The sequence below is a fragment of the Festucalex cinctus genome, chromosome 15 (genome assembly GCF_051991245.1).
Source record: "Festucalex cinctus isolate MCC-2025b chromosome 15, RoL_Fcin_1.0, whole genome shotgun sequence".
In the NCBI taxonomy this organism is placed as follows: Eukaryota; Metazoa; Chordata; class Actinopteri; order Syngnathiformes; family Syngnathidae; genus Festucalex; species Festucalex cinctus.
Window position 1 is genome coordinate 6,755,581 of NC_135425.1, and position 21,335 is coordinate 6,776,915.

Consider the following 21,335-nt stretch of genomic DNA (forward strand, 5'->3'; position numbering starts at 1 on the left):
GTGTATCGTCAGCGTAACTGTGGAAGTTGACGTCGTGTCTCTTGATGACTTCCCCAGGGGGAAGCATGTAAAGATTAAAAAGTAATGGGCCTAAGATTGAACCTTGGGGAACCCCACATTTAATTTCATGGGTTCCAGAGGAACATGTATCCATGCTTACAAAGAAATATCGGTGTGTGAGATAGGAATAAAACCAGTTAAAAACTGTACCAGAGATGCCCACCAGGCTTCTAAGTCTGTTTAATAAAATGTGGTGATCTACTGTATCAAAGGCAGCACTTAAATCCAGTAGCACCAAGACTGTAAGCTTTTTCATGTCTTCATTACACCTGATATCATTTAAAATCTTTAAAAGTGTTCTGCAATTTAATCGTATGCTGTCGGATCAGAGCAATGTGCATCTGATTTGGTTGGCTGCTGTGCTAGCGCAACTCGCACGCCAAACAGAAACGAAACGTTCGTTAACATACATTTTAATCTTTTTGTTTTGGTGGAAGTCGTTTCAAGTCAGGACTCAAGTCCAAATGGTCACAAGTCATTGTTGTTAGAGTCCAAGTCAAATTGCAAGTTTTTGAACATTTTCTTAAGTCGAACGTTTTCCAAAGTCGTCACATTCATGACTCGAGTCCACACTTCTGTTTCCAAACCCTTTGACGTGCCAACCACAGGAAAGAAAATATAATGCTCTACCAGCAGGTCATCCATTTCTCCCACGAATTGGAAACAGATAGTCAATACGTAATCAGATTCAATTAACACGGTTACATCAACCGGTCCCACACAACTTTTTCAATTCAATTTGATGAATGTTGGATGACTAAAATTGATCTGTTATTCATGTAATACTGCATTATATAGTTGTGTTGAATTTACATCGCCGTCTCACCTAGATGAGCGTGTAGACTGACTGCACTGTGTGAATGGAATTGTAAAGAATTTAGACAGCCACACACCATCTCGGTTGTAATCATTTTATTCTTACATGTGGCAGAGATGACAATTTAAATGTACAGTAATAAGGCAAGAAGGCGCTTGTCATTTTTGGCATAATGTTGCAGAGTTCAGTTTCAATGTTCTTTTTACTGTTGCTTTTGTTCAGATTAAATCATGTGTAAGAGCTTGGCCAAATACGGCATGATTTTCAATTCAGTTTTCGGATATAAAAACCCCCCCAAAACAAAACAAAAACAAGGAAACAAGTAAACAATCACACAACCTCATTTATCTATACTAATATATAATATCAAAAAGGATGATATGATTACTTCTAAAATGTCTTGATTTTGAAAGTGTTATGAAACAGTAAAATCCAGTTGATGAGCTGGAACGTCAACATTTAAAACATGACTGTCTGGCTTTGAGGAAAAACAGTGATCTCACTGACCAATGACTGTCAATTTTTGCTACTCCTTCAAAATGTCACCAAATGCTCCCAGACAAAAAAATATATATATATATATATATATATATATATATATATATCATCAAACTCATGCAGTCCTGGGTGGCAGCCTCTGTTTGTAGATCCCAGCCAACGCTTTTGCAGCACTATAGATCATCTGCCGTTGTGTCATGCCCGTCATAGCCAAAAGCCATTCGGATTTATTGATGTTGGGCACGCTGCGTTCCAGGACATCACCTACTGTAACCATAAGACCGGACCATCGAAGGCTGTAGTCTGGAGGGGTCAAGGACTGAGCCTGTATGCAAAATGGCAAAACACGTTTTATCTGGCATCCGTTTAAATCTTGTTGGTCAAACTGCAGGACAATATGGCGATGTTAGTTGGTTGTTTTGCTCTTTTTTTTCTGGGGTGATTACAACTGAAAAATGCATTGCTCAGAAAAATATGAGTACTGTAATCACTAATCACACACACATGAATGAATTAAACACACTACTTAAAAAAAAATGTGATTTGCTAAGCAAATACAGAGTGATGAGTGGAAACCTAAATTATTAAAGGCCCAGTCTGCCAGTTTGACTCTGGAAAAGGCACTTTTTAAATACAGGATTTAAACAAGCAAACTACTTCTCAATTTACAGCTCTGGGCTTCTCTTTAGTGTCTGGTGGTGATTTTGTCCTACAAAGCCTGTATTTTGCCATTTTGTGTTTCTTTTGTAAACAGCGGGACGTTTCTGTTGAAAGAGTGTTTACACTCCTCCAGCCAATCGCAGAGCGGGGGCGGGGGGTGTCGGCTTCGTGACGTCCCTCCCGCGGCAATGTGAAAGCACGCACGGATTATTATTTTTAAGCGTCTGTGAGTGACACGCCACGTGAGTGGTTTAGGACAAAATCACCACCAGAAATGAAGACAAGGCCTGATCTGTAAATTGAGAAGTACATTGTTTAAATCCTGTATTTAACTCTTTGACTGCCAAACATTATCAAAAAAACAACCCCAACAGTGCCAGCTGATTTTGAGCATTTTCACTCATCTTTCAAGGCGCTACGACTACATAAACATAAAAAAGTATGTCTTCTATCTTATTCCGTTCTTTAGTAATCACCACTTGAAAATAGGTCATTTGAGTGACATTGAAAAGATAATTTTTTTGCCCAACAGTAACTTAGATATTATTTTTTTGTTTATTGGTGCTCTGTGAATTAGATTTAATGTGACAAAGGCTTTGATCATTCATGTCATCCTTGAAAACGTTCAATTTCATCATATCAGTCATGTTTCATTGTAATTTCATATACCGTGAGCCCATTGAAAAAAGATACAATGCTGCCATCTGATGGCCATAGTTAGTGGGTGTTTTTGATTCCACAACCCACTGAGCAGGCAGTGCTGCACAAGACGTTGCATTGCCCATTGAGAGAAAAAAACAAAAAACAAATTTAGTAAACGTCTATTAACGTTTATGGCGGCATTCATTAGGATTTTAGCATGCGTCATTAAACGTTTTTGGCAGTCAAAGAGTTAAAAAGTGCCCTTTCCAGAGTGAAACTGGCAGACTGGGGCTTTAAAGTGGGGGGAAATTCCCTAAGACACTCATTGTGCTCGTAGTATGTCGAGACTGAGGCTGTATCCACTCCCTTCAATGTATGTTTTATGTTTTGTGTTATGTTTTCATTGATTTTTTTTTTTAAGCTATTTTGCTTTAATTATGCTCATCTCACAAAACGATACAAAAAAAATTAACTGTTAAACTATACACCATACTTAAATTTAGGGATATCGGTGCCGATATTTGGCATTTTGTGAAATATCGGCATCGGCTTTTTTTTTTTTTTTTTTTTTAATGAATCTGAGAGCCGATAAAACTGGTATCTCACTGAGCGGGGAATGCTTGCGAACTTAGTAAATTTAGTTTTCATCAGGATTTGAAAGTTGTTCACAGACAGTTTTTACTTGTCGCAAAGATATTTCAAACATATTCAAACAAATTTTCACTATCTGCAAAGATCTTTTTGAAACCCTTTACAAAGGTCACGTCAAATACCCTGACAAAAACACAAAATTCGCTACATTTACATGCATTTGCGGCTCAGTGGTAACTTCAATTTTTGGATTTATTTAAATTTCCACTTCATAAAAAAAGATGCTACACAGGGAACTCCCTATGTTTTTTATTAAAAAATAAATAAATAAATAAATTAAGAAATTATGTTGAAATTTTAGAAAACTTAATTACAGTAAGAAAACTTTAGGGAACTATTTACTTGTGTAGTTTTTAATTTATCTTAACACTCGCTGATGATCCTGGAAGCTCACAGCAGTTTTTTTTTTTTTTTTTTTAAAGAATTTTTAAACAAAACTGTCAATTCCTTACATGTTTAAAATGAAAAGAAACCGTTTTAATTTTATTTGTTTTTATTTTGACGCCAATATTTTCTCTTTTACTGCAACTGAATATCGGCTTGAAATATCGGTTATTGGTCTCCTTGACCTCTAATAATCGGTATCAGTATTGACCTTGAAAAAACATATCGGTCTATCACTACTTAAATTATACCATGGCAAAAGCCTGACACAATCAGTACTGGTAGAGAAGTACAAAATAGATGACAAAATGTGCAACCTAAAATTATTAGTATTTTTATAAACTCAACAGCCAAGAGACATCTATCCAGCAAGACCTCGCCGGGGCCTCTCCCGGTGGGCACTCTTTTCCGACTGAGGACCATGGTATAAGATATGTAGATGCTCATTTTTAGTGATGGGATTTTCGGCTTTTTTCAGTGAGCCAGTTCATTTGGTCAGTGAAAAGAGCTCTTTTTGGCTCTCAAACGGCTCTTTTAACTTTAGCTTTTCTTTTAAATATTTACGACAAATTTACCATACATTTTGATAAATGACTTGGTGAACTAAATATTGCACTCTACTGACTGCAAATAGCAACAATTATCAAGCAAAACTGAACTAATTAATAAGCTGCATACAATAAACAAGAAACCAAATTAAAAATTAAACCAACAACAATCAAAATAATCAAATAAAAATAGTGAGTAGTAATTTAACTGCAACAGGAGCAGTGAAGAAAACAAACATTAGCTACTCACCCGGTCCAGGATAAGAGACCTTGCTTTATTTCAAAATTGCATAAAAAAATAAAATAAAAAATAAAACTACAGTAAAACCTCCGCTGACGAACGCTTAAGCTCACGAACTTTTCACCTCACGAACATTAAATTCGCGAGCATATAGTCTCTGCTGACGAACTAGTTTTCGGCGGACGAACCAAACCACGCGGTCGAACAGCCACGGTGGAGGCCACGAGAAGCTTACGCACGCTCACGGCGTCCCAGTTCGTCACCCCCTTTCTTTGAGTGCGGACGCGGTTTGTGTTTGATAGACATTTTGGACCATATTGAGTGTACTTTTGCTATTATGGGACCGAAAAAGACCCCACCACAGGCTAGTGTTAAGCCTAATGCTGCGTTCTCAACCAAAAGCGAGGGACGGCGATTCGGCGGCGCGTTTGCATTGTAGTCAATGGAGTTCGCGCCACTAAAAAAAAAAAAGCGAAAGTGCTATCACGTACCTCAAAATAGGAGAAAATAGTGCCACGGCTGTTTAGTCCCAGGAAAGAAGTGAAAATAGTTGGCGTTGCTCACTTTGTTGACTCGCTAAAGTGCTCCACTTCCTTGTTCACCAAGGAACACGCCTCCTCCGCTCCAGTGAGCACGAAAGCGCGAATGAGCGGCAACCGTTCCATAAACACTCTCCGTGGTGAAACGCTCGCGAATGAAGTAAGTCTGCTACCATCCTTAAGAACTACCATCACAAAGGTAAATAAAACGACTTTATTATACAGTACAGTTTATTTCTTTAATTACAATACAATAGCACATTTATTATACATAAAATAAGGTATATTTTTGTGTAGTTTTAAGGCTTATTTAGTAGAAAATTATGTTTTATAGGGACCTGGGAACGGATTATTCTCATTTTAATGGTTTCTTATGGGAAATAAATGTTCGGAAGAAGAACTTTTCGCCTTACACACACTTACTGGGAACCAATTATGTTCGTGAGCTGAGGTATCACTGTATATCAACTTGGACGGACTGATCTGGCTCATTCTCTCATCTGACTTTAACCAATTAAAATGTCTCCAAATGTTACTGCGTTTTTGGCTCATCTTGTACGTGTGTTTGTGTGTCGTCCTTTCCTCTCCTGTTTGCTCCTCCTCCTGTCCATCTCTGAGCACGGCAGCTGACACTGCCAAACCTCACTTCAGACACGTGAAAAAGAGAGAGCGACATAGGTAGAAAGAGAGAGCGCGAGGGAAAATGACGGAGCCGGCTCTCGAGGGAGGGTGTCGGCTCTCATCGTTCACTTTGTACCGGCTCGTTCGCGACCAACACATCACTACTCATTTTCATTCCAACTGCTTCGCACTTGGCTGCGAACCGCTCCAGTGAGATTTTACAGATTGCGGCTTGTTGGAGCCACCAGTGCCACATCATTTGCAAAAAAGCAGAGATGCAATACTGAAACCACCAATCGGGATCCCCACAATGTCTTGGCCCTGGCGGAGTCCCAACACTCACTGGAAACGAATCTGAATCAGCTACCTCGGTAGAGGAGTTGAAATTGAAAAAATACATATCTATATTTTGGGGTGAAATGCCATATTTGGCCAGTAGGAGGGAGCCAATTTGAAAGAGGAGAAAACAAGCATTAAAACATTTATGCTGAAGAGATTAGAAAGACATGTCTGAATCTTCTTCAATCATGCTCTTAACTCCTACAGAAAGCAGTGGCTGTAGGATTATTCATTTATCATGTACATATTTGGCCATATTGTGAGATGGTAAGTTAAATGTCTGAAGTTTGGGGAAAAATGCGATTTGTTTATTGCAAATACAGGGATCAGTACACTATTACAATGTACAATATTTCTGTGTTATCTATTGCTCTTTGTACTCTCTCTCAATATCTGAAATGTTTTTGAATGTGTGAATATTATTTTAAAGTAGGGCCCCAACCAATTAAACCAAACATCGGCCAAAGCAATCTGCCAATTGGGCCAAATGGCCGATTATTTTAACTTTAAAACATTATCGAAGAAAACCGAAGTTTCCGACGCTGTGAAAAGTACCCTGAATGCTTGCGTAGCATTAGCAACTAGCAAGTGTGTAGCGTATGTTATTCTGTTGTCCCTAAGCGTCCTTTAAGCTGTTTAATGACACCGCAGTTGAAGTTAAGTGTAAAACTAAATACACAACGTTGAGTATTACATCCACTGTATATTTAAATACAAAACATGGTTTGTTTTTAAAACATTGCTAGCCTAGCGCTAACAGGAAGTAAGCAAATGTTAACAGGAAGCTAGCATCAACTTCGGGAGTGTTTTTCCTTCAAATAACGATTATTCACACACATATGTTGTGGAAACACATACCCACAGATAAGATAACAATATGCAAAGGCACAAATTCTTCCCAATGTGTGAAAAACGAGTTATTTTAATTGAATTCAATCACAACTTTCTTCTGAACTCACTATAAGTGTGTATGCCATGGATGCACGGCACCATACTGCCCCCAAGAGGCCAAAACGCACAGGAACAGTCAGTATTTGTTCTTACTGTTTCCTCAGCTGCTATTATTTTAATTTATTCTATTCTTATTTCACTTTCTTATTGTTTTTATTTTGTCTTTGTCCTTTCAACTTATATTATTTTATAAAGTTGATATTTCAAGGATTCAAAGGCTTTCTTTTCTCAATTCAAGGATGCAAACATCCAAGGATTTTTTTTCTCTTTTTTTCTTAACACACATTTCCACATGATATGGCACGAAATACAATCCTTTGAGGTCCCAGGTTAACCCAGTAAGTCCCAAGACTTGTGAAAATAACATAAGATAAAAATATATAAAAGAACAGGTTAAAGGTGCAGTCTGCCAGTTTCACTCTGGAAAAGGCACTTTTTAAATACAGGATTTAGACAATCAAACTACTTCTCAATTTACAGATCAGGGCTTGTCTTCATTTCTGGTGGTGAGTTTGTCCTAAACCCGCAACAACCTCCAGCGTATATTTTGCCATTTTGTGTTTGTTTTGTATACAGCGGGACGTTTCTGTGGAAAGACAGTGTTTACACCCCTCCAGCCAATCGCAGAGCAGGGGGTGGCGTGTCGCAAATGGGGCCAGGCGAACATGTGGGCTGCGTGACGTCACTCTCACGGCAATTTGAAAGCACTCTCTCACAGAAGCTTACATGTGTGAATGAGTGAGTTAAAAAAAATTAAAAAAAACTAGAGCTGCGAGCAGCTATAAAGGGCCCACGCAACTCGGGCCACGTTGGGGTACTTGCACGTTGGGGTACTGGCATTTTGTGGTACTGTCAAATAGGACAAGGACCATCTAAAATGTTTCTGACAAGCCTTGTGTGTGCAAATTTTTATCAAAAAGCCACAGATGGTGTGCAATTCCCAAAATAAATTCAAAACGGCGGACCTCCTTCTAGGTTTAGTACACGGCTACAGAATACTTTTTGTAGGTCTTAGGCTGATAGGTATGGCTCACAGTTTTCACAAATCTAGGTCAAGTCATCTTTAGTTATATAGCGCTTGAATCATACGATCGGAAATGCTCCATAAAAATGTTTATTGCAAAATTGCACAAGAAATCTCTAAAAATTAATGTTCATTACAAGTCTGATGTGTGTGCAAAGTTTCATGAGTTTTCACACATGTATAGACAAAAAAGCAGCACTTTACTTGGCAAACAATGCATCGCTATGGCAACAGCGTGCGACAAAATAAAAAACTTTCGCTAACTTTGCATCTTAAACATCTTAAGATGAAACACACCAAGTTTGAAGACGGTCGGATGAATTTTGTAGGAGTTCGTTAAAAATATGACCCCTAAAAAAGGCCACAAAAAATGGCTACAAATCCCATCGTAAATCAAAATGGCGGACTTCCTGTTTGGTTTTGCACATGATTCCAAGAGACTATTTGTACATCGTGGGCTCTTAAGTATGCCTGCAAATTATCATCACGCTCGGTGAAACGTACAAACGGGAATGCTTCGTTAAAGAGTTTTTTTTTTTTTTTTTTAAGCTCAAAATGTGATGCCCGGCCCCTGGGGGACTTCCTGTTCGGTTTAGCACATGGCACCAAGAGACTTTTTTTTGTACATCATGGGCTGTTACATATGTCTCCAAATTTTCGTAACTCTAGCTTCTTCGTACAACTGGGAATGCTTCATTAAGAAGGAATTTTTTCCTTTGCAAACTGTGCATGCCACGGCACAGCGTGCGACGAAATAAAAAGCTTTCAATAACTTTTCATCTTCAACATCTTAAGATGAATCACACCAAATTTGTAGATGATCGGAGAAACTCTGTAGGAGGAGTTCGTTAAAATAAGACCCCTATGAAATGGCCAAAAAAATGGCAACACATTCCAAAGTAAATCAAAATGGCGGACGAAAATCTGTGCGTGCTTTCAAATTGCCGCGGGAGTGACGTCACGCAGCCGACACGTTCGCCTGGCCCCGTTTGCGACACGCCACCCCCTGCTCTGCAATTGGCTGGAGGGGTGTAAACACTGTCTTTCCACAGAAACGTCCCGCTGTTTACAAAACAAACACAAAATGGCAAAATACAGACTGGGAGTGGGGGTGGGGGGGTGTTGGGGGGTTATGGGTTGCGGGTTTAGGACAAACTCACCACCAGAAATGAAGACAAGCCCTGATCTGTAAATTGAGAAGTAGTTTGATTGTTTAAATCCTGTATTTAAAAAAAAAAAAGAGTGCCTTTTCCAGAGTGAAACTGGCATACTGGGCCTTTAAGGCCTTTAAGTAAGTAGTAAACAAGTAAGAATGGTTTATTATTGACACATAAATGTATACAATAACCTTGTATACTTCATGATTATTTTTTTTTATATGGACTTGTCATTCAAAGCAGAGAATCTTAATAGCAAAGGTTTGTGCCTAAGTAGCACCCATTGAAAAGGAATTGGGGAAGGGGTTTATTTTTAAATAGTCAGCAGATTAATCGGTAATTGGTATTTTCTGCCTGTTAATAATTGGTTTCGGCATCGGCCTCAAAAAATGCATATCAGTCGGGCCCTCTTTTAAAGTGTAATTAAAGACCCTAAAAAAAATAAGTTCCATAGACTAAATACTATTGAAAAATGCCTAGGGAGTATTTACATAGTTCATTCTATAACACGAATTTAACTTATTGTGGGGATGGTATAAAACTTAACACTCGCAATGAAAGGAGAATTGTATTCTCTCAACAAATTATCTATTCATCCACTTTCTATAGCAATTATCCTGTTTTCCTAAATAATGCCATATTTGTCATTGACTTGACATTGACCATTTGTAGTTTTGTGTTTACGTAATTACTGGTACTCACTTGCTGGACATGTTCGAGAGACAGTGGGGTTGCTTGAGTGAAGACCTCCACTCGGGTATTAAGACCAGGGTCCTCCAGGATCAAACAGCCAATGTCAAACCACCTGAAGACAAAACAAGCAATTTCAACTCATTTGCTTTCAGTCTATAGATCAATCACAAATGCACGTTTCGTTCCTTCATGGTTGCGTCAACTTGCTGTGGAGACTCAAATTGGAAGAGGCAAAGGGGAGGGGGGAGTGGGCGGGCTGTCAATTGGCAACTGCAGAAGCAGGCAATGAAGAAGGGGGAGGTGAAAGTTAGAAAAACTGCTACCAAATAAATTAAAAGCTATTTCATAATTAATGTAGAGTGGACACATATGACGACACTTAACTCATTTGCTCCCTATAACGTGTAAATATGTTTTTTTTTTAAATGTTTTAAGTGTCCCAAGACGTATTTATACGTTTTATTTATTTATTGTTTCATGCTAGAGCATACAGAAGGCTTTGATGCAGCTTCTCAACTGCAAAGAACGGTTGCAGAAATGGTAGTTATTACACAAACGGCCAGCAGGTGGCAGCAGAGCAAAGGAGATCAACCAGGGCCATGTAGGAAAAAAAGCTCATTACTTAGAATTTTGAATAGATTTGTGAAAACTGGTGAAACTTAGCTCTCTTCTAATGCTAATTGCTGCAAATCGGAAACAGATAGAAACATACTTTGTTTTCCTGATGAAAGAAGAGACTTTAATCTTTCTTTTGATAGGTTCCATACTTTTATAGCAATAGAACACAATATTCTGTGGGCCTTGCAAAATCAGTCAAAATCCAGTAAAACAGCCGGGAGAGAACGGAATTGCTTCTGTGAAAATGGCTGGGAGTGAATGAGTTAATCAATGGGTATGTGAAAACATGCAAAAAATAAACCTGTTTGAAAACTAGTTTACTGCAGGATTTCTTTTTGGTGTTGTTCCATAGTTTATTTTTTTCTTCAAGGATTTCTCAAATATGTGCAAGTTATATACTGAATTGTGTTTAATTTACTGGTATTGTTCTTTCATTGTTCTAATTATGTTTCTGTATTTAAAATGGTAATAAAATAATCCAAGTAACATAATATATTGATTGTTGCGTTGGTGGCAAGTCCATTTTTTAAGTTCTGTGTTTATTGAGTGTAGGGGTGGCAATTCTGAACAATTTTAGAGGGGTGTAAATTATTTGCGGGGAATTACTCAACCGACAAAAATGTAAAGTGAATAGAATGAGGTTCCACCATTCGATCCATCAGCTCCTCATACGGGAACATGTTTTATGAGTGGCTGGACACTGACAGTTACTGAGCATCTTTTTATAATTATGCCAACATTCAAAAAAGCTATTAGGAGTTAGGGCTGGGTCTAAAATATCGATATCGAATCGATATTCCTTTTCATAGCCCGATATCGATGCATAAAACCATGAATCGATACTTTTAATACAGTTCTTTCCCCCCGTAAATTAATGTGCCAAATAGGGCCCGACCGATTAATTGGCCGCAGATTATAATCAGCCAATTATTGGCCTTCAAACATCAGCCAAAACAATCAGCCAATTGAGCTAAATAGCCGATTATTTTCCCCTTAAAACGGTATCGAAGAAAGCCGAAGTTTCCGACGCTGTGAAAGTACCCCGAATGCACTATTTTACTTGCGTAGCATTAGCAACTAGCAAGTGTGTCACATATGCTATTCTGGTTATTCTGTTGTCCCGAAGCGTCCTTTAAGCTGTTTAATGACACCGCAGTTGGAGATAAACATGAAACTAAATAGACAATGTTAAGAATTACATCCACTGTATATTTAAATACAAAACACGCTTCGTTTTTAAAACATTGCTATCCTAGCGCTAACAGGAAGTTAGCAAATGTTAACAGGAAGCTAGCATCAACTTTGGGAGCATTTTTCCTTCAAATAACGAATCAAATCGGGCCCTTCTGAATCAAATTGAATTGATTTTGGGAATCTGAACCGATACCCAGCCCTAATTAGGAGGAGGCCCGACAATGTGTGAGTGTAGACATTTTCCACTTAAAGTAGCACTAAGGAACTTTTCAACCTTACTAAAATATTTCCATAACTCTTCTGATAAAACATCTACTTAAAACTAGTTGAATGGTACTTATGCCATGGCCTAAGGGGGGTGGGGGGTCTATCATTTTTACTGGCACTAAGCAAAATTGAGGAGGATGGTAGGAAAACTGCCACACAAAAAGTACAAACGTGCAGACTGCTTTACTGCATACGTCACTTTACCCTTTCCCTAGGGCTGGGTATCTTTGACTGTCTCATGATTCGATTTGATTACGATTTTTGGGTCTACGATTCGATTCAGAATCGATTCTCGATTAAACGATTTTCGATTCAAAATTATTTGATTGACAAATGATTTCTGCTTCAATTTACAGATATGCACAACATTGTCATGATCCACTCCAGTCTGCTTTGCAAGACAAAATGACAAATAGACATTAAAGTGTGTTTTTTGTTGAAAACATTTATTAATTTTGTATTGTAAGTGCCTTTTTCCACAAAAACAGCATGTGGCCTTTTCCCCTTCTTCTTTTCTAATTTAAATAAAATCGATTTTTGGAAATTAATATCGATTCGATTACTAAGTGAAAATCTCGATTCTTTTATGAATCGATTTTTTGGCACACCCCTACCTTTCCCCATTCGTTACAAAGATGGCAGTCAATTTAAATGTCGACACACAATTACTGCTTTCCTGGCAGAGGCTGCCAAAAAAACTGAAAAGTTTTGTCTAAGGAGACAAAGGGAAGCTACCCGGATTAACAGCCAAGGATCAACATTAGTCCGGCTTTCACTTGCTGGTGAGCTAAAAAAAAAATGCACTTGTCTTCGTGGGAAATGTGGTCTTCCTTCAGGCATTACATTACCGCTTTTGTCACTATGGCAGCGCCATTGTCAAACACACAGGAATTTTACTTAAAAATGTTTAGTAGAAAATAAAAGAATAAAGGGAAACATCTCCATATTTGGCTTGGAATATTATGGACATGGAAGTGGTTTAACTCTTTTCGCCTAGGTTTATGGTTTTATTATGTAAGTATCTTACTTGTCAGGAAAGAGCTCAGCAATAAATTTTTCCATTGAGACCACTGGCTGCTTCTCGTGGATTGCACCTGATCTTCTCAAACTATCAATTCGCTCCTGAGCCCCCTGCAAGACACAACAAACAATGCCAAGTCAAATGGTAATATCCTGAACATGGTGCCAGGCTTGAAACCTTCATTCTGTAAGGCAACAATACCAATGACGTGTGGATTAACACTCCCCTCACAAAGTATTGGAACTAAGGATGTTCAATTTAACTTATTTTGAGACAGATACCAGTATCAATTTATGATTAGGATTTGTTTCCCATAATCAATAAAATCTTAATCTAGAACTGCATTTTGTATTTACTATGGACAATCACAAAGGGGGAAAAATACTTGCTCAAATAGCACACGTATACACTAGGGATGTAACGATAAGGGCAACATCATGATATCGTGATATTAAAACTGCCACTATATCATCGTCGTCATGTTCACAATATTTAAAAGGAACACATCTGTTCAAAAAGTCAGGTTGATTTCCATTTGTGCAGTTCTAGCACCCTCTAACAGCGAGTTTATTAGTGCAATTTAATTTTTATTAGGGATGTTTTGGCCTTGAATGTTCAAAATCTATGCTAGTTGTCAAATAAAGAGGAACCTAATTTGCGTGTGAAGCGATCAATGTGTGCTTGCATTAGCAAGCAAGTGCCTCAATATTGTTATTAGAGATTGTAGGTGGTTTATATGCATTACTGTTCTGTACAAAAGCACAATATTGTGCTTTTTTTTTTTAGTATGAGCTCTTTTATTTTCTACAATATTGTGATATTTTTTTTTTTAAATATCGCCAACCCCCCACGATATCATGATAATTATCGGATCGTGACCTCCATATCGTGATATCGTATCGTGATGTTTGGATATCGTTACATTCCTAGTATACAAATCCACACTTAAGGACGCTTTTAGTGAACAAACCTTGAGCCCTGCTGCATAGCCCACAGGCTGCGGGGCAATGTTGGATGCACCAATTTCCCCCGTAACCATGGCCATTCCAAACACCTCCTGAAAAGCATCTCGGACTGCGTCCACATTCATCTCTTTATCTGATGTCACCACAATGTCAATGTCCCCTCCAGACTCTATGGTGAAAGAACACATCCTTTAATATAATTGTCTTCGTCATCAAAAGATCTCAAATCTGCTTTTAAAGGAAAGTTAATAAAGCTGCACTTCCATGTCATGTCAGCCTCCTTTTATTGGTTTAGGATTGTTATCATTGGCTGTTTTATGACATTGAAATGTACTTGTGTGCGTAATGATTATAAGAGATGCTCACTGATATATGGAGCCATGCCAGGATCTAGAGTGGTAATCATAGACTCAACAGAATGTTTGGTCTTATCCAGGACTGTTTTAACAACAGGGTTCCCAGCGACGCCCTAAAGAGAAAATGAAGAACACTGTTGTCACAACATTTACCGGGTAAAGAATGGGCAACAATTCAAAATACAGGGAAATCTCTAAATTCAGTAGCCCGTGAAAACTAAAACTTCAGGAGAAATATTTCTCTGTCGGTCCGCTCTTGTTGTGAGCTGAATGTTTGGATCCCAAAGCGCAGAAACAAATAAGGTTTCAGCTATTTATTCACATAACTTGACTAAATGAAAAACGAGAATGTGTGGAGACTCACGAGACCAACCCCCTTGGGCTGAGGAGAAGCACAGGGAAACAGGGTTAATAATCCGGCACCCCACACATTTCTCAGACAGTTTAAATAGACAGTGAATCGATCTCATTGGTTGAGGCTAGACATGTGGGTACCAGCAGTGACATGGAATTATCTGATTCGCTGCTGACTGGCTTCTGACCAGATAGAGATGAAAGAGTCTTGACATCACATAGTTACTTGCCTGTTGCATCAGTTCAAAACAGACACTTGACCTCAACTTAACAGGTCATGGACTCAAACTTGACCCAGGCGTGAACCCAGACATTAGACAAGACCCCAAACAATCCTCCTGCATGACTCGAGTCATGACAGCTCTGTCTGAAGCTGGACATGAACCTGTCGCGGGTTGGGCCAGCCGGTGTTTTCAACTTGGGCTGGGTATCGATTCTAATTTCCTCAATCGATATGATATCGATTCAAGAGTTCAGTTCGTTTCTACAGATGTAGCAGCTCTGACCTCCGAGGGTTGGGCATTCCAGAGCACAGAGCAATTAAAAAGATTCTGAATTGTCTTAAAGTGCAACAAGTCAGGTCTTTCATAAATGTAAGAACATACTTTAAATTTATGTGAACAGTAAATTTCAAGAAAAAAGTCAGATTAAAAAAGGCCTTTAAAGTCCTACTTTCTTATGAATTTATGGAAAAAAAGAAATATTAAAATAATCATGCTTGGAAAAAGAAAATCGATTCAATATTGATTTTTTTATTTTATTTTTTTAAACCCAGCCCTAGTTTTCAACACATTGAAAGAATGCATTGGTGAGTTCGTGGGGATGCTTGTGTCATTTGGTTTAGGAATCTTTACCCTGGCTAATCAATAAGCAGCCAGGCTAAGTCAACAAAAAATATAAAAGTTTGGAACGCACATATAGTTGTGCTGTATGTACCGCAAGGGTGTAGAACCTTTATGAGCGCACTGTATAGTGAGGACAACGGTTTAACCAGAGGTGGGCATTTTACATATTTTTTCTGGTCTGTCAATCACCATTCATCAGCGCCCCCTTCTCTCATCGTCATCAGCCATTATTTTCAAGCCGAACCAACCTGTAATCATTGGTACACCGTTTTATTTTACCCATGCTTCCGTTGTCACTTCGTCAGCGCTATTTTAGGACCGACCTACAAAAGGTACAACCCTACAAAGGACATTCCACCAATATTGACGGATCGTCCATCAAGACTCACTGGCGTCAGTCGTCCTTTAAGTCGGGAAAATAAAAGCACCGATGACTGCTATCAAGTAAATTCACAATATAAACAATTCACATGAAACACAATCAAACTCGTTAGAATACTAGGCATAGCCAAAATTGAATAAATTGAGGTGACATTGCACATGATATTTACAATTATTTCCTTGATGTTAACATTTAAAGGGGCTGTCTGCCGGATTCACTCAGGAAAATGCACTTTTTAAATACAGGATGTACACACTTTAACTTTCTCTCAGTCGACACATCTGTGTTTTTGTTAATCTTTTGTGGAAATTCATCCTAAACCCCCACCTCCCCAGCCTGTATTTTGCCATTTTGTGTTTGTTTTGTAAACAGCGGGACGTTTCAGTGGAAAGACAGTGTTTACACCCCTCCAGCCAATTGCAGAGCAGGGGGTGGCGTGTCGCAAACGGGGCCAGGCAAACGTGTCGGCTATGGAACTTATTTTTTTAGGGTCTTTAATTACACTTTAAAAGGGCCCGACTGATATGCATTTTTTGAGGCCGATGCCGAAACCAATTATTGGCAGGCAGAAAATACCAATTACCGATTAATCTGCCGACTATTTAAAAATAAACCCCTTCCCCAATTCCTTTTCAATGGGTGCTACTTAGGCACAAACCTTTGCTATTAAGATTCTCTGCTTTGAATGACAAGTCCATATAAAAAAAAAAATCATGAAGTATACAAGGTTATTGAATACATTTATGTGTCAATAATAAACCATTCTTACTTGTTTACTACTTACTTAAAGGCCTTAAAGGCCCAGTATGCCAGTTTCACTCTGGAAAAGGCACTCTTTTTAAATACAGGATTTAAACAATCAAACTACTTCTCAATTTGCAGATCAGGGCTTGTCTTCATTTCTGGTGGTGAGTTTGTCCTAAGCCCGCAAAAAGTATTCTGTAGCCGTATGCTAACCCTAAAAGAAAGTCCGCCATTTTGATTTTATTTTGGGAATTGCACACCATCTTTGGCTTTTGGATGACACTTTGCACAGGCAAGGCTTGTCAAAAACATTTTCCCCGGTCCTTGTCCTATTTGACAGTACCCCAACGTGCCAGTACCCCGACGTGCAAGTACCTCAACGTGGCCCGGGTTGCGAGGGCCCTTTATCGCTGCTCGCAGCTCTAGTGTTATGTTTGTTATTTGTGTTTCTGTAAAGCGCTTTGTGACGGCTGTTTGAAAGCGCTATATAAATCAACTTGAGTTGAGTTGAGTCGAACACATGCAACCGCGGAGCTGCAGAAATACACAAATCTTCACATTGGCCAGAGTTTTTAGAAACCTTCATTTTTAATGAAAAAAAATAATCCCTGCGGACGTGTAGATGACAGGGCAAGCCGCAGAAAAATATTTCCCGTTTGCAAAAAATCCGGCTATGGGTAAACAGGGCCTAAAATGTAAAACAACATCAACAGTGAGTACACAAGTTGACTCATCTCACTTTGATGTTTGAAGTGGTTTGGGATGAAAGATGAGATAGTCTCCTTTCAACAGTGGATCAGGGACGTCATGATCAAAACATTTATAACATATGTCATTTACCTTGAAAAAGCCCCATATTCCTCCACCAGCATTGTTGTCTATCAATACTCTGGGATCCTCCTGCTCCTCAGGGAATGTGATCGGAGATCTGGCATCTAAACCCCCGGTCATGGCAGGCTGCTGGACCATCGGGTTAGACACGACACCTGGAGATGAAGGGAAAGCCATGAGACTATCCGTTGTCTCAACCGAATTTGATATGGAATATGCTGTTGCACACATTACCTGGAATGGAGGTTGGGCTAGAAAAAGTTGGCATTAGCGGTGTCTGCGGTGTTCGACCAGCATGACCCCGTGTGATGTCATAACCTGCACTCATTGAAAAATTGGAAATAGGAGGCCCGACAGGAGGTGCACCAGAAGAAAAGGAAGGTGGTCCAGTTGAAGACGCAAGGGGAGGCGCAGAGACGGAAAAATTGGTGTCGACAAGTGAGGATGGAGGAGGAAAGATGGAAGGTGGGGTCCTGGGACTGCTAAAAGCAGGAAGGGGAGGAGCAGTGATGGAGGGTGAACAAATGGACACTGAGCTGGTGGTGCCTGCAGCGATAGAATGGCTTGATGGATCTGAAACACAAATTTTAACACATAATTATATTTTTTGTTCAAAGCTGGTCATCCATTATAGACATTACTTGGGACAAATATTTGTATTTACTTTTGCTTCACTTAAAAAAAATAAGTACAAGTAATACGGTACTAATTGCAGACCAGGTACTGACTCTTTTATGAGAGCAAAGGAGACAACATTGCTATCGCTTATAAGTTTACATTTTTTATTAGGGAATTGCTTGCAGAACAAGTGCCTCTTTTAATTTCTGCTGAGCAATAGAGCAGTGATTAGTAGGGATGTAACTATAAGGGCAATATCGTGATATTGTGATTTTAAAACTGCCACAATATCGTCGTCGTCATGTTTACAATATTTAAAAGGAACACATCTGCTAAAAAAAAAAAAAAAAGTCAGGTTGATTTCCATTTGTGCAGTTCTAGTACCTTCTAGTGGCTAGTTTATTTGTGCAATTTAATTTTCATTAGGAATGTTTTGGCCTTCTATGTTTAAAATATATGCTAATTGTCAGATTAAGGAGAGCCTAATTTGCTTGTGAAGCGATCAATGTGTGCTTGCATTAGCAAGTGCCTCAATATTGTTATTAGAGATTGTAGGTGTTTTATATGCATTGCTGTTATATAAACAATATTGTGGTTTTTTTAGTATGAACTCTTTTTTTTAAATATCGCCAACCCCCCCACAATATCGTGATAATTATCGTATCGTGACCTTCATATCGTGATAATATCGTATCGTGATGTTTGGATATCGTTACATCCCTAGTGATTAGCAGAAACAAGCAGTCCATCATATTAATGCATTTTTCTCTATAAATAAAGCGGAGTTAATTAAAAAAAAACATGAAATAAGCTAGAATTCTGAACTTTTGTCTCATAGTCATCTTTTGACCTGTAACCCAAATCAAAAACACAGGAAAACAACAAAAGTGAGAGAGAGTGTGTGAGAGAGAGAGTGTGCGTGAGAGAGAGAGAGAGAGAGAGAGAGAGAGAGAGAGAGAAATTTCATTTATGAAATTTGGTCAAAACCCTGAAGAATAGAATCCGAACCTATCTCCTACCTATGCTTATAGGAGGAGGGCTGACTGAGGCCGCTGCACTCATTGGTGGGGTAGGGCTGGTTGGAGGTGTAGTCTCAATCCCACTCTCTTCCATCATCTCTTTGACCTTCAGCATCCACATAAGCGGAGCAGAATCTAACTGGAATATTTTTGCATGTTCAATTATCCAGGTCAGATATGAGGAAAAAAAATAAATAAAAATCAGGTCACATTAAAATACGATCTGGGTCACATTTGCCTGCAGTGTAAACGTAGCCATCATTATCACATAGTCATTGTCATTGCACATTCATTTATGTCATTTATTTAAACTTAACCTTTGTAAAATGTAAATTGGGTTTTATGGGTCACATTAAAGGTGAAAATGATTTATATTGAAATGGAAAAATATACATTGTTTTGGTCTCATTTTTACAAGTTATCAGAAAAACCTGCCTTTTGAACAGGAGTGTGTATTACACACTGTGTAGCCTTTTTATGGCCACTGTATTTCGGGTGAAATAAGTATAAAAAAAAATAACCGAATGTGATTGCCCAAGTGTGTACACCCTTCTATAATAAGGGACTGTGACTATCACATTCAAATAAAGGGATATTTGACTCATTGAGCCATTTTTAACAATAAGAAGACATTTTGTCGATAATTAATGTGATGATTTCATTATTTTCATGAACAATTAATACCTTTAAAATGAATTTTTGCCACTTGCTGAAGACTTTAGATGGCATCACCTGTGCTAAGGAAGTATGTAACGAAGAATCATTTTTAATCTTTGGTATGACCCAGCTGGCGATTGAACCGACGACCTCCCAGTCGCAGGGCGGACACTCTACCACTAGTCCACTGAGCTGGCAATCATGGCTCAAGTTGCTGACCAAACTAAGAAAACAGGTGAGCCGTGTTACCCATTTCCTCAGCACAGGTGATGTCATCTTCAATTGACAGCAAGTGGAAAAAAAAATCAGACTTTATAATGAGGTTATTACATTAGACAAGGTATTATCGTCTTACTGTTGAAAAGTGGCTCAATGAGTCAAGTAATAAATGGGAGTCAACACACAACTGCCACCAGTTAAAGTGCCCATAATTAACCGCTTTAGATGTTCTATTAGGCATTTCCTGACATTTCCGTGGTCACATCTTGCAGCAGAAGCCAAGGTCTACGCAGAAAATCCACAGTATCAGATGGATTAGTCAGGACAAAAGGTACAAAAGAATTTCCAAGGCATTAAATACTGAATATACCATGCAACACAGTGGAAAACGTGACATTGCCAGAGACCGGGTGGCCCGTCCAAATTGATTTAATTGGCTCCCAAGAGGCCAAATTTCTAGCAAATACTGGCAGTTTGGTTCGTTAGTGATAGAGTGATGTTTTGTTTTGTTTTTTTTGTTTTTCTTCAAGGACGATACCGACAGTAGTCAAGGAACACATAATATCTGGAGCCAATATTCATTTGCAGTAAAAAAAAATATTGGCATAAGATTTTGAGTAATAAAACACTTGACATTTTTAAATGCCTTTAAGAACATGTTTATTAACCAGCTTTTCAGATTTACTACATGTTAATTATTTTCAACCTTTGAAAATAGACATCTTTGTTTAAAATTTCAAACAAAAAGTGGAAAAGGGAGCTTGCATGCTAAGCAGCATGTCTTATAAAGTTCAAAAAACATAAACAAATAAATAGTTCCCTAAAGTTTTCTACAGTAAGTTACGTTTTACAAAAATGCAACCTCGTTATCTCAGGTGTTTATTTTAAACTTCCTCTTGCTAAAAGATTATTTTTTAATTGAGTTAGACGGGTATAGGTCACATTAATGTGTCTGTTTTTTCCCCTATTTGTAACACAACGGATTTGTTTTATTTAGTTGAAGAAATCGATGAGCGAGTTCCCATTAACACTCCTCTTAACAGTTTAAACTTTAAACTGTTAAGAGGAGTGCTTGTATTCGCTTGTAAATATGTGTCTATAACTAATCGTTATGAACACATTTTTACAAGCGAATACAATCGAACCGCTACTGTCCAGACCAGCTGTACCGTACACGTGGACAGTACACGGATATAAGGAAAGTCCATTCTTAAGACGTTCGCGCGGGTTGACTAAAGTTAAAGGAACAACGTGTCGTTAGAAATTACGTGAATATAAATCGAAATTACAGCCTAAATTGGTACTCACCTGCTAACAGCTCGATTTCCCATGAACAACCACAGGCTCACTTTGATGACGCCTTGTGTTGCCACGTCTGCTGGACTCAAGCTCCTCCCACTAACGGAAGAGTTAAATAATG

General features: G+C 38.5%; 1 protein-coding gene across 1 annotated transcript; it reads right to left on the reverse strand.

The window, feature by feature from the left end:
- Positions 1–957: 957 nt before the first annotated feature.
- prrc1 (proline-rich coiled-coil 1) lies at positions 958–21,324 on the reverse strand. Its single transcript, XM_077497426.1, has 9 exons — positions 21,224–21,324; positions 19,040–19,178; positions 17,637–17,975; positions 17,412–17,557; positions 14,257–14,359; positions 13,896–14,059; positions 12,932–13,035; positions 9,835–9,937; positions 958–1,700 (listed from the first exon to the last, which is right to left on the reverse strand). The coding sequence occupies exons 2-9, from the start codon at positions 19,158–19,160 to the stop codon at positions 1,491–1,493; spliced, it is 1,290 nt and encodes a 429-aa protein (XP_077353552.1). The 5' UTR covers positions 19,161–19,178; positions 21,224–21,324; the 3' UTR covers positions 958–1,490.
- Positions 21,325–21,335: the final 11 nt, after the last annotated feature.

Bases quoted from the DNA above. Each gene is read 5' to 3' on its own strand.
- prrc1 (XM_077497426.1), bottom strand. From the start codon at position 19,160: ATGTGGATGCTGAAGGTCAAAGAGATGATGGAAGAGAGTGGGATTGAG. The intron at 17,558-17,636 runs GTAATGTGTGCA...CTTCATCTCCAG, and splicing joins TAGCCCAACCTCCATTCCAG to GTGTCGTGTCTAACCCGATG. The intron at 14,060-14,256 runs GTGAGCATCTCT...CTTTCACCATAG, and splicing joins TGGCATGGCTCCATATATCA to AGTCTGGAGGGGACATTGAC.